Source organism: Nicotiana tabacum, chromosome 12, assembly GCF_000715075.1.
Source record: "Nicotiana tabacum cultivar K326 chromosome 12, ASM71507v2, whole genome shotgun sequence".
NCBI lineage: Eukaryota > Viridiplantae > Streptophyta > Magnoliopsida > Solanales > Solanaceae > Nicotiana > Nicotiana tabacum.
Genome location: NC_134091.1, coordinates 101,932,107 through 101,949,180, shown reverse-complemented (window position 1 = coordinate 101,949,180; position 17,074 = coordinate 101,932,107). Strand labels below are relative to the sequence as shown.

The 17,074-nt window shown below is 34.6% G+C and overlaps 2 protein-coding genes across 3 annotated transcripts; one reads left to right on the top strand and one right to left on the bottom strand.

Annotated features, from left to right (window-relative positions):
- The first annotated feature begins 3,645 nt into the window (after positions 1-3,645).
- Positions 3,646-8,362, top strand: LOC107800589 (protein NSP-INTERACTING KINASE 2). 2 transcript variants are annotated; one of them, XM_016623780.2, is made up of 11 exons: positions 3,646-4,557; positions 4,674-4,803; positions 4,891-4,962; positions 5,049-5,138; positions 5,282-5,353; positions 5,448-5,507; positions 5,845-5,942; positions 6,055-6,204; positions 6,278-6,619; positions 7,357-7,736; positions 7,865-8,362. In XM_016623780.2, exons 1-11 carry the CDS (start codon positions 4,470-4,472, stop codon positions 8,192-8,194), a joined length of 1,812 nt encoding a protein of 603 aa, XP_016479266.1. In that variant the 5' UTR covers positions 3,646-4,469; the 3' UTR covers positions 8,195-8,362. The 2 variants fall into 2 exon arrangements, with proteins under 2 accessions (XP_016479266.1, XP_016479265.1); XM_016623779.2 differs by having other exon boundaries at positions 5,049-5,192.
- A 1,749-nt stretch (positions 8,363-10,111) lies between these two features.
- On the bottom strand, positions 10,112-13,059 carry LOC107800590 (F-box/FBD/LRR-repeat protein At1g13570). Its single transcript, XM_016623781.2, has 4 exons — positions 12,879-13,059; positions 11,086-11,922; positions 10,792-10,950; positions 10,112-10,702 (listed from the first exon to the last, which is right to left on the bottom strand). Exons 2-4 carry the CDS (start codon positions 11,896-11,898, stop codon positions 10,406-10,408), a joined length of 1,269 nt encoding a protein of 422 aa, XP_016479267.1. The 5' UTR covers positions 11,899-11,922; positions 12,879-13,059; the 3' UTR covers positions 10,112-10,405.
- Between the last annotated feature and the right edge of the window lie 4,015 nt (positions 13,060-17,074).

Below are 17,074 nucleotides of genomic sequence, written 5' to 3'. Positions count from 1 at the left end.
TATATTTTTCAAAAAAATAATACAATAATATGAGATGAGTCATAGCATTGTACTAAAATATTCAATAACGAAGATAATAAAATTCATAAAGAAAATATTACTAACTAATAAGCCATAATAAAAATTAACTTAATCTAAAATTACGTATATAAGTCATGCTAAAATAAGTACAACTAATATGTATTATTAATTACACAACTAAGCAAAAAAAAAAGATAAACTAATTTATGCATTTTCATTATAAATCAATGCAAAACTTAAAAATAGATATCCAACACTATTGATATTTCTAGTGTTGAATTGAATTTCTCTCGTTAGCATTAGTATTGATCTGAAGTACCACCATTATGGGCTATAAAATTTATTGGACCATTCAAGAATGTTAAGTTCAAACTTGAAATAATATGTTTAATAATAAAACTGTGAAAAAGTTTATGAAATATTTATAAATTATATTATAATAAATATTTATATGTATACAATTTTTTAAAAATTATATGTAATATCGTGTTGGTTTGGTTTCGATTCGACTCTTTTTTAGTTAAAATCAAATCAAATCAATTATAACCGGGTTTTTTTCCTCTAACACCAAATCAAATCAAATCAAATTATGATCGGATTTGTTTTCCCGATTTGACTTAAATTATTAATTTGGTGCGGTTTATCTGTTTTACCTAACTCTTTAATTAAATTTCTTACAAAAGATTCGACATTTTTTATTAAATGAAAGATCTCTACCTAAAAAGGGGAAAAAATACATAAAATAATGTCTACCTCATCCCCCAAAGTCAACCCTCTCTCCAGTGGTCCTTCCCTACCACAATTCCTTTAACACAACCCCCTCTTTGTCATACTAGTATTTTTCTTTTTGGCTAAAATTAAAGTAAAAGTGAATAAGGATAAAATTATCGAACTTAATTGATTCCACTATAAAGCTTTTTCAAAGAATTCAAATGACAAGTGAATGTTGCTCGGTCGGCAAAAATACCTACACCCATGATCGTTAGATCCTGAGTTCGAGTCATGTTGGAGGGGAAGTGTGGAAACACTGTAGATCCTCTTAATTTGGGAGAAAAAAATTAAAAAAAAAAAGAATTCAAATTAAAATCTATAAGTGGAAGGAGGATCTTCATTCTTTTCCTGAATAAAAATGTATAAGCATACTCTCCATCAATACTGAGACATCAGATGCTGGACAGAAATGTTAACTTTAAATTAATCGGTTAATTTACAAGTGCAAACGTTCTTAAAGTAACACTGAGTTCAATACATTTACGTTGAAAATAAACTTTTTTCTTTTACACACGTGGTTACTTAAAAACCTCTTAAAAATCATTGTTTACATATTGGTCACATAGAAAAAAGGTCGCCAGATTATACTAACAATATAAAATTTCTTTTATACTAACATGCTATTTCCAAATTCAAACACTTATGGTCAGTGTTTTCTTGGGACTCACCTCAGCACTCGCTCCGGGGCGAGGCAATATCAAAATGTCCCGAGGCTCAGACTTAGTTTTGTAAGGCTTACGTCCCAAATGTCCGATTGTGCGCCGAAATACGCCTAATGCTCGGGGCTCGCCTAACAGTTCGTAACAAAAACTACGTGTCAAATTCCCTAATTAGCAATGCCGACACTCAAAATTTTTTAGCAAATGAAAGATTGAAGTTCTTTTCATCTATAGAAATACAAAGATTGAGAGTAACTCAAAATAGTGAGTCATGATATTGCATAATTACTAATTAAGAACATCGTGACGGTGAATAATATTTGAATATTTCTTCTGAAAATAGATAGTTAAGATTTATATCTTCACTTACTATAAGTCTTCATATCTTACTTTTATGTCTCTCAAAATTATCATATTTTTATTGTTTTGTTATTTTCAAGCAATTTTATATTTACTCATAAGGAGTAATATTTTAAATTACAGTACTAATGAAGTTTATTAATTATTAACTTTTAGAGAGGTAAATTGCGAAGTTTGATAATATTTTTTAAGAAATTATAATTTTTTAATTATTCGAAAGATAAGATGTTATAGTTCATTTTTATCTCCTAGTAACTCTAACACTATTGCATTATTTATACGTATATGAAAATTAGATATTTTGTTTTTATAATGTACTTTATATATTTTTTGATGTTATTATGCTATTTTAATAATTTATTAATTGAAAATTTTAAAAATCCATGGGATCTACGCCTTATATCTCGGGGCTTAACCCTCGTCCCACATTAAGTAAAAGATCTTGCCTCGCATTCCCGCTTTTTAAAACATTGCTTATGGGTCATAACAGTTAATTTACCAAAACATAAATAGTTCCTTTCTTTCTTTCAAAAGATTTTGATTTTAGAATAAGGAAAAAAATGGAAAGTCCCCGGTTAGCCTTTCAAAAAAATGGAAAGTCCAAAGTTAGCCTTGAGCAAGAAGAATCCTAGTAGTGCAATTGATTGATCACCTAAACTTTTACAAGGTTCGATTTCCCACCTTATAATTCGATTTTCTTTTTCCATCGCACTATCTATATTATTATAAAAGCACGAATAATTTATGCTAAATGTTGAACGACTAAAATATTTCCGAAATATTGATTGACTTTTATGCACTTAAATATTTGTATAATTTAAGGATCTAATTTAAATTACCTAATTATGAAATTCTTTTTCGACTTAAACTACGTATACATCAACCCTACAAAGTTGATTCTACTTGGATTAAAAAGGCATGTCCATAATTTTCTTTTAAAAAGAATTATTATTCCTAATCACAAAAATATATAATTGTGGGAGAATAGGAGATTTACGTAGCATATTGTAAAGTCAATACAAGATTCTTCCTCAGGATGTGTTGTATTTGAAAAAGGAAGAGTCTATATTCAGTACGGCAATTCCGGAACGTGAGAATTTTGAGTTCTATTTGGAGAAGGGAAAAAATTTAATTAATTTAGGGATCTTAAATTTTTACAAATATAAAAGAAAAATTTAGTATTAAGATCTAAAAACATTTATAACATTTTAAGTTAAGTAAAAAAATCTTACAACCCTTTAAAATCTTAATTTATATTAGTTCGTATAAAGTTAAAAACTAAATTAAGTTAGATATCTTTTATAACATACTTTATGTTCCTAAATATCATGAGTTACTACATAATTCAAATAATTGAGTTAATTTTAAAATATTAATTAATAAAAAATAATTAAATAATAATTTTCAAAATATAAAATCTAATCTTAAAGGAAAAAAATACAGGGGCAAGTTTCTATGAATATCTTTCTTTTACATGATAATAAAGTGGTTCTAATAATGCAGATGAGACTAATTAAGTAAATTTATCATCTTTGTAGGTTAAGACGATATCATTTTGAATTCAAGTATTCTGTTTATGTAATACCATTAATTTCTAGATTCAAAATGATTGTCGTATTTTTATCACGTCAATTACTTTACAATTATCATTTCATCTTGTAAATAATTTGCTGATAAATTTAGTTAGTTGTTCTTTCACATAAAAATTTTGACTAAAGATTTACGTGTAACGCACGTGCATAATAACTAGTATAATAAAAAAATTGAAAAAAAAAGTCTTTGGCACTAAGTGGGGTGGAGCTGTACATATGACTTCACTCTCCACAATTTGATTGCCTGAGGACAGGGAAGATACTGTCTTCTGGATTTATGCAAAAACATCAGCTTAGTATGTCTGCACATATATCCATGATATTTTTTCCCCCTAAATAAATCAATTTTGCAGATTACCAAACTCACAGGGAAACTCAGCAAATTGAAGCAAATCCCAATAAGCATATTCTTATACTACTATTTCAGTCTTCCTTTATCCAAAGCCTACCCCCCCACAACAACAACTCCACATGTCCCACAAAGTGTTATCTGATTAAGTACATTTATATTTATATTTATATTAATCATTATAGTGCTTAACAGTCAGCATATGGAATACCTTTTCATTTTAAATTCTTGAAAAAAAACTGAAACTTAAAAATTCTGGATAGTGTATAGTCACCTTCCCTCTTAGACAATGCATGATTGAAGGAATTTTCTTTTCCACCACCTTTTGAATTTCTCTAGACTAGGATAATTCAAAATTTTCATGCTTTTTTACTTTTCTTATATAAGTATATTCTTTGCTTTACTTTGCTGAACAAAAGTGGCATGCATGTTATTTGGCTTCACACTTTTAACCACTAGTACCCTCTAGTTTTGTTATTTGAGGGCTCTTACACAAAGCTGCAAGTGAATGAGTGAGTGCAACCAGTATGTTCATATGTTGTTGTAGAGCAGAGGGGACTTGGTTGAAAGTGTTTGTTTAAGGGGTTGATATTCATACCAAAACAAAGTCTACTTTCAAACATCTTCTCCAAAAAGCTTATTCCTTCATCAAAAATTTCATTTTGGCTTCTGGGAAGTTGTTTTCTTGGACTTCTAAAACCAGTAAAAGCAAGAAAAATGAATGCTGTTTTGGGATATTTGACCTTATTCTGCTTCTTGGCTTATGCTAATGCTATGCTTACTCCAGCTGGTGTCAATTATGAAGGTTAGTTCTTATGAAATATTGAAGGATTTTGGTTTGGTTTGTTTTATTCTTTTCCTTTTGTGGGGCTTCTGAAAAAAATCTCAAGAATGTTTTTTTTTTCCTCACTGATTTGTCAGTGCAAGCTTTAATGGAGATAAAGAAGGTTTTAAATGATCCTCATAATGTTTTGAACTGGGATGAAAATGCTGTTGATCCCTGTAGCTGGAATATGGTGACTTGTTCAACTGATAAATTTGTCATTGGCCTGTGAGTAAATAATTTTCTGATCCTTTGTTTACACTTGTACAATTTTTAGACAATTTTCTAATAATAGTTGAATTGCTGATTATGCAGGGCAAGTCCTAGCCAAAGTTTGTCTGGCAAAATATCACCATATATCCACAATTTGACTCACCTTGAGCTTGTGTGAGTACTTATATAACAACAAAAGGAAATAAAATATCAAATGATTGATTTTTAAGTGTTACTAATATGAGTGTCCTGTTTTACAGACTTCTGCAGAGCAATAATATATCAGGATCAATTCCTTTGGAGCTTGGAATGCTTCCAAAACTTAAGACAATTGATCTTTCTGATAACAAGTTAACCGGCGAAATCCCTTCCTCTTTAGCTCAACTGAAAAGCCTCCAATACTTGTAAACAATGAGAACTTTAAGATCTGATAAAAATAAGTTTTTAAAGTTAAAAAGAGACTAATGATTGTGTTTTTAAATGTTAATTATAGGAGATTAAACAACAACAGTCTAACTGGAGCAGTTCCTGTGGACTTGGCCAATATGACTCAGCTGTCACTTATGTATTTCTCTAAAACCTTTTTCTGTGAGTTATTCATATTATCTATAATACTTCACTTGGGAAAATCAATATGGGTTTCTGTTTTTCATGTTCAGGGACTTGTCTTTCAACAATCTCAGTGGTCCTGTGCCAAGGCTTCTTGCTAAAACATTCAAGTAAGGCTCTTAAAGAAGTCTAAGTATTCCACTTTCTCCCCGTACCAGTAGTATTAGTAGGCAGCCTTGTATTCTATTAGTGTTAGATCTCTATTACTACATGTTGATCATTCCACTTGTTTTCTTATTATCTTGTTGTTATTACTGCTTTCTGTTCATTTTTCCTTGAGCCGAGGGGTCTATCGGAAACAGCTTCTCTGCCCTCAAGGTAGGGGTAAGGTCGTCTGCTTACACACTACCCTCCCTAGACCCACTTGTGGGATTTTTACTGGATTTGTTGTTGTTGTTGTTGAAACCAGATATTTGTATTTATGTCTTTTTGTTCTTATTGATACAGCATTTTAGGGAATCCCATGATATGTGCAACTGGTAAAGAGGCAGAATGCAATGGAACAACACCAATGCCCCTCTCCTTCTCTTTAAACAATCCACAAGGTAAGAACTAGCCATAGAGATGTAAATTGGCTTCACTTGTTTTCTCTGCTGATAAAAACTTGTAAATTTATATAGTCCATTCCCAGCTGAAAATCTTGTGCTGCTGTCTCAGATACTCAGCCTTCTGGAAAATCAAAGACTCACAAGTTTGCCTTCGCCTTTGGGACAAGTCTAGGGTGCATCTGCCTACTAATAGCCGGGTTTGGCTTCTTTCTGTGGTGGAGACAAAAGCACAACAAGCAGATTTTCTTTGACAGTAATGGTAAATACTCTTTGACTGGAACTATAGCGTGCAGTTTTAGCTCCGCGATCCTCTTAATTGTTCATAATTGCAGAACAACATCATGAAGAAGTGTGCTTAGGCAACTTAAGGAGGTTCCAATTTAAGGAACTTCAAGGTGCCACAAACAACTTCAGCAGCAAGAACATACTAGGGAAAGGTGGTTTTGGACATGTTTATAAAGGTCGTCTCCATGATGGGAATATTGTAGCTGTGAAAAGGCTCAAAGATGGAAATGCAGCTGGAGGCGATAAGCAATTTCAGACTGAAGTCGCGTTGATCAGCCTAGCAGTTCATCGCAATCTTCTCCGGTTGTATGGATTTTGCATGACACCAACTGAAAGGCTGCTGGTCTATCCTTACATGTCTAATGGAAGTGTAGCTTCACGTCTCAAGGGTAAACATATCCAAGAACTTCTGCTCTTTAGATAGTCTTTTCCTCCTGTTAAAGATTGTGCATTCGATAGACTTTTGTGTTTGAACAAGTATTTTCCCAAAAGTTTCCAAGTAAATAAATTTGTGAAAAAGTATAAGACAACCAACAATAACAACAGGTTTTATCAATTTGCAAATTCTTCCTCAGTTAGTTAAAAAGAATAAGATTGGCTAATATTATGAAATTACTAGGTAGCATAGATATCATTATGGAAAAAATTGATCGTTGATGATAATTGATACAACATAAATAGAGACTGTCAATTATTTTTCCAAATTGGAATCCTTAAAAGAAGTCTAGGCGATCATATGGATGGTTGTCCCTATTTTGACTCTTGTATTAGGAATCACAATAGGTGTACTAGTAATTGTTTGGTTAGAAAGAGAAATATCCCTCCCGGACAAGAACTTCTTATTTCCGAGAGTGAAGGATTTGAAGTTTGTGGGGTTCTGAACTTTGCCACTGAACCAATAGCTAGTTTTAGTTACTTGGTTCACACTTACATATTTATATATATTTAATGAATTTCCTAATGCAAATATAGGTTCTAAGCAAAAGCTTCCAGGTTCGTCAGAACCGTTACTAATATTCTAGTTTTGCCCCTGGTAATGAACCTTCAAAATCTACTAGTCTCTCTGACCCAACATTTGCTTTTTTTTCTTCTTATATGCTTTGCTGATATCTGTAATTTGTTGCAGCCAAACCAACCTTGGATTGGAGTACAAGAAAAAGCATAGCTTTGGGAGCTGCAAGGGGTTTATTATATCTGCATGAGCAGTGTGATCCTAAGATCATTCACAGGGACGTGAAAGCTGCAAATATATTACTTGACGATTACTGTGAGGCTGTTGTGGGTGATTTTGGATTGGCAAAGCTTTTGGATCATCACGATTCACATGTCACAACCGCGGTTAGGGGTACTGTAGGACATATAGCTCCCGAGTACCTTTCTACCGGACAGTCCTCTGATAAAACGGACGTTTTTGGTTTTGGTATTCTCTTGCTAGAATTGATCACTGGTCAAAGAGCTTTAGAATTTGGTAAAGCAGCAAACCAGAAAGGCGCCATGCTTGACTGGGTAAGTATGACGAATTCCCTATACATGATTCCACAACAGAAAACGTCTGAAAATGTATAAGTGGTAGGTGCGCGTGCATTCACTGTCTGAAATATGGACGTATCCTATGGACTTGTCTCTTCTTGCAGGTAAAAAAGATACACCAGGAGAAAAAGCTAGACATGTTGGTGGACAAGGACATGAAAAACAACTATGATAGGATTGAGCTAGAGGAAATGGTACAAGTAGCATTATTGTGCACTCAGTATCACCCAAGTCAGAGACCAAGAATGTCAGAAGTTGTTAGAATGCTAGAAGGGGATGGACTAGCAGAGAAGTGGGAAGCTTCTCAAAGAGCAGAACCCAACACAAGATGCAGCAGAGCCAATGAGTTTTCCTCTTCAGAAAGATACTCTGATCTCACTGAGAATGATTCTTCATTGCTTGTACAAGCAATGGAACTATCTGGTCCAAGATGATAAACTAAGACAGAATGCCAGAACAAGAATCCTGTCCTGTGTGATATTTGAGATTGTTTATATGATCATACAGAAATATGAATACATTCTGACTGTAAAGGATAATTTGTGAACAACTGACTATTTAGGCTGAGTTATTTTTCTTTTTTATATATATTCCCTTGCTAATTGATCAGTTTAGATACAAAAATCATAGGTAATAATGCCCACTCTAACTGAAAACTCTTCATTTGATGCAAACAGCCAATGAACTATGGCTTCATTTAACAACCAATGTGATTTTACAAGAACAACGAATAATGTTATTGCAGTTTGCACCAACTCTAGATCACATGATAAATTGCAAGGAACTTCCATAGCATCTTATATCCCCTAGTTTCGCTTCAACCTCGGCTCTACATATTTCTCATCTGGGTTGTAGGGATGATGCTTTGCTGCTAAATCATCAACCATTTCACTGTAGGATAATCACTATGTTATTATTTACAGCATAACAATTCTTACATTGTGTTAATCACTATTATAACAATCTGTGTATGATAATCCATGCATAATTAATTCGTTATACTAACAATATAATATGTACCTATTAAACACCTCATGACGATAGCACGATGTGTGATTTGTACCCAAAATTCGGAGTGTGAAGAAGAAATGTTTGGCCTGTATTTTTTTCTGTTTTCTTCTTCAAATAATTTTTTTATTTTCCTTCTCCTTCATCTTCTCCATCGCTACCTCCATCTACCACAAGATTCTTTTCCTCCCAATTTCTTCCCGTCGTTTTACAGATTCATCTCACTTCCAATATTGATTAACTTATCAATTCACTTTAAAGAATTTCGTACACGCCAAAGAAAGAGTAAAACCGAGAAATGATATATTAATTGAGGCTGAGATAAATCTTGAAATTTAAACTCGAATTTGCAGTAATGTTAAACTTTGTATCTGAATTACCTTTTCATTTCAGAGATACACCTTAGAATTCACTTCAAATTTGAATTATTTACAAGTCAAACCCATTTTGCAGAGAGAAAGCAACAAAAAAAAAAAAATCAGAAATTTTGGAAAATAATCAAGAAAAGTAGATTTTGCAAAGAGAAACCCAACAAGAAAAGCCGCAGCAATTTCAAACATCACCATGTAATATCGATCCGATTTTACATAGAAAAATCATCCAACAAGAAAAAACCAGCAATTTCAGACATAAAAAACAAGCAATTTTGACTTGATTTTGCAGCTGCAAACATGGAGATTAACCAAACTATTGCATCTGCATCAACATTTTCCGTCCAGATGTGAAATTTTACGGCCAAGCTGCACATCTACAAATATGGAAAATTTCCAACCAAGAAAACAATATGCTTTTTGTTTGGACATAGCTAGAGAGATATGGAAACGTAAATGGACAGGTAAGAAGCTGATAGCTTGAGAAAAAGAGAGGGGAAAAGAGATGGCCGTCGGGAAAAGGTGAGTTTGGTGTGGGGAAGGGGGGCGGGGGAGTAGAGTTTTTAATTTGTTTTGTAAATCTTTTTCAATTTGGATTATTTAGCCTTAAATAAAGAAAAAGGAAAATGGGAACAACCACATGTCACTCTTTAATTATACACCACGTCATCCGAAAGTGAACAACACGCACTTAACTTTTTAAACCAGGCGAGTGAGAGATGTTTAATAGGTACATATTCCATTAGGTTAAAGTGTACAATAGGTACTGGCCTTAGTTGAAGTGTCTAAATAGAAACTGGAGCCAAGTTTAAGGGACCGTATAGGTATTTGGCCCCTAAACATCTAATAGAATAACAAATAAAAATGATCCAGCAATTATTATCCACAACAATATAATCACCATGTTATAATTTGTGTATAGTTTCTGAGAACCAAACAACCCCTAAAGTTCAAGAATGTAAGTAATGCTCGGCAGACTAAATCCCCTTGTATATTAAACATTTTCTTCCACCACAAAGAATGCCAAAATATCACCCGTCCTTTGATTTGTTCCTAGACATCAAATACACAAATCTTTTCTGACCAAACACAGTACTAAAAAAAAGGAAGCAAACCATCTAGCCATAAAGTAAAAAGTTGTGAACTACATATATATCATGCTACTGTTTCTGGTAAAGAATTTCCAGATCAATTTTCCTTCCTATAGGGGCAAAAAGAAAGGAATAGAACAACAAAGAAGAAAGAACATACATCTTGTACGTGAACCTACAATGGCTCTTGAACAAATTTGACTGTAGCTAGAGGAGAAGCCCGTCGAAAAGTTAACAAATCAATCAACATTTTCACCACTTTATCCGTGACATATATAGTAGGAGCAACAATCATTTGTTCAAGCACAGGCGAATGTCCAAGTAAGAATTTGATAAATACTATTTCATGCGGCAGACCAGAGAAATCAGACATCTGCACAATCTTCAGTTTACCGAAAGTGCAGTCAGCAGGCCAGTCTTTCTCCCAAAAGTCCAGATCATAAATATCAGTCGTAGTTGTGATTGAGGAACTCTGACAAAGACAAGGTGCATAAACAGGAGCAGTTTGTGAAAATCTATATCGTTTAGAATAAGAAATCAAACATTTTGACTAATACTTACTGATATCTGAAGCTCTTCTAGATTAGGGGAGCTCACAATCAAGCGAAGCACAACAAGTAACTCTTTCATGTCTTCAAAACTAACTTGGTACAGTTCAATGAACTTCAGATTTTGATACATAACGGGAAAGCTTCCTTGCTCATTACCTATACTCAAATACTGCGCACACACCACACACAGAGGGTGGAAGGAGGGGTTAGACTATAGATATTCAATCTGTAAATAAAACATTTCTGGAAAAGGAGATGCATGAAAGTATTTTATGATCCCACGAATTTCGGGAAAGAACCTTACTTTAGTGAAGTAAATATGGCCAATAAGCCTCTCAAGGCGAGGAACACAACCAAGAAACTTGTCAAAATTGCAACCTGAGCTTTGTTCAAAGTGCTCAGCTATATCATCAGTCATATACATAGCAACTGAAATGCCGATCAAATGTGGGGTGTTCTCAAGGCGTATATCCTTAAATTCACCTTCCAAATTCAAATATTTGAGATTTGGAGCTCGAATAGTAAGCTCCAAACTGTCAAAATATGACAAAGTCAAGCTCTCAAGAAGAGGGCAACTCGAGATCAGACCTTCAATATCATGTGGAGGAATGATAACTTGTTGCAGGCTAAGGTGCTTCAAAGACAAGAAGCCTTTGAAATTTGGAGGAGGGTTTAATTCACATCGAACAAGCACCAAATGAGTCAACTTCGGACAAAAGAACAGACAAGAAGGTGCTCTAAACCAATCATCTTCTCCTATATCAATACTCAACTCTTTGATATCTTTACGCGAAAGGAAAAGTAGCCATTGATCTAAATCAGGAGAAGTTGGTGAGTAGGAAGTATTCAATTCAAATTTGTGAATCGGTCCGTCATGAAGAAACAGGCAACGGGTAATGAAATTTACAAGATTGCAACTGATAATTGCTTTGTCATGACAAGGAATCAGACATGTGTCATTAAAAACAAGCTTCGTAATGGTTGCCCACTTGTATCTCCATTTCCTTGACAAAACGCTTGTCCTTACGGCATCTAGTAATGGAAGTTTTATGAGGATGGTTTCTAAGATACTTTGAGGCAAATCACTTATTAAATCTCTACCCGAATCAGTGTCCATTCTTCAACTTCAGTTGGATAATATCTGCACAATAGTCAAATTCAACCTCTCAACTTTCAGAAAAGACAACTGAACTCTTTGTTACAGATTCAATCTAAAGACCTAAAGAAAGTTACACTACTTTTTCCTCATAAAAAGAGCATTCAGAAAAGACATCACACTGTTAATTGTCAACAAACATACCACCTTTTAGAAAACTTCAAATTAGACCAAACTAATGAGATCTCTCTGTCTGCACCACTTCATTATGCAGAAAACGGAGAAATGGGACAGAAAATAAACTATAACACAATATCACAACCTCTTAACCTATCGCACCCCCCCCCCACCCACCCCAGCAAAAGGGCAGGGGCAGATGTAGAGTTAAAGTTATGGATTCATCCGGACCTAGTAGCTTTGGGTTGGACTGTGTATATATGTATGTATATATATATATACAAGTACAAATAGTTGATTTCGAACCCATAAATCAAATGAGTTGTGGTAGAATCTCGAACTCGAACCCACAAAGTTCAAATCTTTGATCCGCCTGTGAACTAGAAGGTGGGTGCACATAAGCATTTATGCAAAGAGACTGTTTCCACGACTCGAATTCATAGACTATAAGTAATCAAATGAGCAATTCTACCGTTGCATCCCTACCCTCAATAGAATAAAGTTTAATACGGGTCTCCGAGAAAATGTACAACTTGTAGTGATCAAAATCAACGGAATTTTTTTTTCAAAATCATGTATTTGCTAAACCCCAGAATCCCAAATTCAAGAATCTTCCGATCACCCAAATCACACACACTCTTAATGTCTACATCATATAGCCTATAAATCAACAGATAAATTTAACCTCTATCAACTTTTTGGACAAAACCCATATCAAAATTAGCTAATTTAATCACACCCAGATGATAAAAATGTAATCTTTAACAAAAAGCTGTACAGTACCAAAGTATAAAGCAAAATAACAGTTCAATTAAAAGATTAACCTGAGATTGAATTTGCAAGGGTTCTTGAATTTTTCGGACAGTTGATTCTGTTATATTTCTGATCGGTACATCGGCCGAACAAGACAGGAGACAGGAAAGTGATACGTATTACATGCGGGGGTGTCTGCGAATGCGTGACAAGTCGATGTTTCTCTGCCCTACATATGACGGCAAATTATGAAATGAAATATAGTACTCCAATGTGTAGTTTATTAAAAGTACAAGGACCTGTCATGTAATTTTGAAAATTATACTTCACCCTCTAAAATTGTTGAATTTTAGGACTTCTTGGTGCTCTTGTTATCTTTTTTGTGGGACATTGAAAAGATTAAATAAATTCTTAAAATATTCCATAAGCTACATGACTTAAGTATGCTATGAGAATAAACTCCATTTCTTTGAGCGCGTCTTCCTAAATTAATACTAGATCTTTTTTATGTTGTGACATTTGTTCGCCAAAAAATTTGCACATTAGTATGCTCTTGTTATATCTTCTTATTTACATAATTAACTCCATATTTACATCTCCAGTATCTCCCTTTCTGCTTTTTCTATGTTATTCTTCGGAAATTAGATGCAGTCCTACGGTTGGAGACTCATTTCTTTTAATTTTCTCTTTTTGTTTAATTATTTATTCTTTTTTTCATCTTTAATTATTTATTCTGATATCCCCAATATTTGGTTATTCTTGTAATTCCTTCCAGATTATTCAATAAACATATTTCTCTGTTCTATTTGTTATGATGGAGAATTCTGATTTCATTTTTAAGAGTACGCCGTTAAATAGAAGCTTTCTCACTAAACTGATGTTTTAGTTGGGTGGGCGATCCTCTTGTTGTAAAAGACTTTTGAGTGATAGCCTACCAAAATTACCAACCAAATTCCAGAGGAATTTTATCCGGGCACCCCTCCAAACAAGAAAAAAATACACCTAGTTAGCTGGGACAAAGTCACTAGGCAGAAGTCTCATGGTAAGCTGAGTTTGCAGAAAGATGAGTATAAGAATAAAGCCTCCCATGTTGGGCTGGCCTAGAGGATTTATCACAACACCTCCGGTTTATGAGCTAGAATCCTAATCTCTAAGCACCGTAACTGAAACCATACCCTAAAGAAGCCCAATCTCCAACCTGGCAATGTATTCTCAAAGGCTATGATATATGCAACAAGGCCAGTAGATGGGTTATCCATAAGGGAAACATGGTGAGCTTTATCAATGATGCCTGGATCCCAAACCAGCCAGCAATTAGGGACATGATTGAGAGTCGATTAACCCCAAATGACATGGCTACCAAAGTGGACACTATCCACAATTCTGGGAACTGGATACCTCATCCATCTCCATAGACATCCCTGAGAACATTATTAACTTAATCAAATCAACCTTCATCCTTACGAACTATGCCAAGGAAGATAGGCTAATATGGGGGTTGACTCTAAACGGGTCTTTCATCACCAAATCGGCATATACCTTCCTTAGCAACAATAATGAGAATTTGTTGAAAGACGAGGAAGGTAACTTCAGTTGGATTTGGAGGTTAAAAGTTCCTAACAAAATAAAAAAATTCATCTGGCTTCTTGCATAGGATATGCTACCCACTAGAGCTTTTCTGCACAAAATTGGGGTTACTTGCAACCCTGAATGTTGTTTTTGTTTAACAATGCCTGAAACAAGTGATCATATCTTCCTTGAATGCCCCAATGCAACCCAATTCTGGCATGAACTAATAGTCAAGGGAACTATTGAAAGCCATCAAATGAATCCCATCTTCTCAGCACAGCTTTGGCCAACCACCTAGAACAAGCTAAAGAAGTTGTCCTTTAACAATGTTATCCCCTGGGAAAACATCCTTTCTTTTTTCTTCTGGAACATCTGGTTAGCAAGAAACCACAACCTTTTCAATAATAAGAAAGATAACATCTCGGCTAAAAATATCATCTCCAAATCAACAGAGTACTATATGTTGGCATAAAAAGGTGTTATCAGGAAGCCATTCCATACTAGAGTTAAACGGGAGCCCCCATGAGGGGACACTATAAACTCAACACGGATAGGACAACCAAGAGTAACCCAGGCATTGGGGGAATTGGTGGGGTATTCCAGAATCATAATGGGGATTGGATTATGGGGTCTATGAAAAATATACCATACACCACCAACACTATGTCAGAACTAAAATTACTACTAAAGGGTCTCCAAATAGCATAACAAAATAGATGGATTCCTCTATACATAGCTACAGATTCGGCCGAAGTAATAAAAATGCTACTCACATGCAATATAACTTATGATCCTATGATTTGTGAATGCAGGTTATTGATGAAAAGGATGGATAGGGTGGTGGTGAGACACAACTACAGGGAGCAGAATAGAGTGGATGACGCTCTGGCAAATGAGGCAATAAATTTTAATTTTTTGGGTAGAACTACCATGCTAGCAGTTCCTCCGATATTTGCAAATGATGTATTTTGGGCAGACATCCTAGGAACTGAAGTAGTTAGAAATTTTTTGGCATGTAATATTGATACAATTGAACAAAACATGATTGTTCTAGGGGAACTGCAGTACCCCCAGTTAGCTAGTAATCTGCAATGTAATTTCTAGTTATATATATATATATATATATAAAATTTCCCTTTGACAAAAAAACACTTTTGAGTGATAGAGAGACACGAAAGAGTCATGATTCCAATTAAGCTTTGTGAAGGAACATAACTAATTTATAAATTGAGTTAGCAATTGGCATAAATAATGCAAGGCAAAACTGAGTAAAATTTGGCAAGAAATATCGCCCGAAAATTTTGCCTATGACAAAAATTTGAGCTAGAGACAAAATTGATTCAGAAAAAAATCACTAATAGTAATATGGTGGGAGACTGGATATGTAACGACCTGACCGGTTATTTTGAGCTCTAGCATATCGTTCGGTGGTTTGAGACCTTGAGTAGCTTCATTTCATATTTTATGACTTGTACGCGTAGTCGGAATTGAATTTCGGAAAGTTCAGGGTTGATTCAGATGGAAAATTCTCATTTCAGAAGCTTTAAGTTGGAAGAGTTGACCAAGGTTTATTTTTGAGTAAACGACCTCGGAATCGGGATTTGAAGGTTCCAATAGGTTCGTATGATAATTTCGGTCTTGGGCGCATATTCGGGTTAAGTATCGGGGGGTCCGGGAGTATTTCAGCACTTATTGTGGAAAGTTGGCATTTTGAAGGTTTTAGAATTTTCTAAGTTTGGTTTGAAGCGGACTTTAGTATTATCGATGTTCGTTTGGAATTTTGAGCCTTGAAATAGGTTCGTATCATAATTTTTGACTTGTGCGTAAAGTTTGGCATCATTCCGGGATGTTTAAGTATGATTCAGACGCATTCGTCGAAGTTTCAATGTTTGAAAGTTGAAAGAAGGATTTTGATCGTCGATTCATGTTTTTGATGTTATTTGTGGCATTTTGAGCCTTTGGATAAGTTTGGATAGGGTATTGAGACTTGTTGGTGTGATCAGACGGGACCTCAGGTGAGTTTCGGATCATTTCTCCATACTTTACTGTTGTTGGTGTCTGGTTTTGTTCTTCGCGAACGCGAAGGGATTCACGCATTCGCGAAGAAGGATTGTTGGCTGCTGAGATTCTGTGCTACGAGTTTGGATTGATGCCTCACGTTCGCTAAGGTTTAGACGGCAATGCTACTCGTTCGCGATGAAGTAGCTGGCTTGGGGAAATTGGCCTTCACGTCCATGATGGAGTGGACGAGTTCGCGATAGTTGTTGGTTTCTCAAGTACACGCAAGTATACATAGCCGTCAAGTAATAAAGTGTCTCGAAAGTCGGATGTCGAACCCACACAGACTTAGATCAATTGTCAACTAAGCAAACTAAAATCAACTTACTATCCAAGATGATCAAAAGTTTAACTTTTCCATTATAACTACTATTGTGAAATTCAAACACGTAACCAAGGGAGATATAGATTCTAGGGTTGTGGTCGGTTTATCAATCCTATTGAGTTCATAATTACACCTGTTAATCCATATTATCTATGATTGCTAGTTGACCGGATCGTTTATATAAATAGCATGTTCCCACAATACTATCTGTCTATCCATAATATATCAACCCTATATTCATATGATCTTGAATCTATCATGAATGAATGTAATACAGTATTCAACTAAGCAAGACTGTTAGATATATTCCTATCC

Bases quoted from the DNA above. Each gene is read 5' to 3' on its own strand.
- LOC107800589 (XM_016623779.2), top strand. From the start codon at position 4,470: ATGAATGCTGTTTTGGGATATTTGACCTTATTCTGCTTCTTGGCTTAT. The intron at 5,354-5,447 runs GTATTTCTCTAA...TTTCATGTTCAG, and splicing joins ATGACTCAGCTGTCACTTAT to GGACTTGTCTTTCAACAATC. The intron at 6,620-7,356 runs GTAAACATATCC...AATTTGTTGCAG, and splicing joins TGTAGCTTCACGTCTCAAGG to CCAAACCAACCTTGGATTGG.
- LOC107800590 (XM_016623781.2), bottom strand. From the start codon at position 11,898: ATGGACACTGATTCGGGTAGAGATTTAATAAGTGATTTGCCTCAAAGT. The intron at 10,951-11,085 runs GTAAGGTTCTTT...GTGTGTGCGCAG, and splicing joins GCCATATTTACTTCACTAAA to TATTTGAGTATAGGTAATGA. The intron at 10,703-10,791 runs GTAAGTATTAGT...TGTCTTTGTCAG, and splicing joins TAGAAGAGCTTCAGATATCA to AGTTCCTCAATCACAACTAC.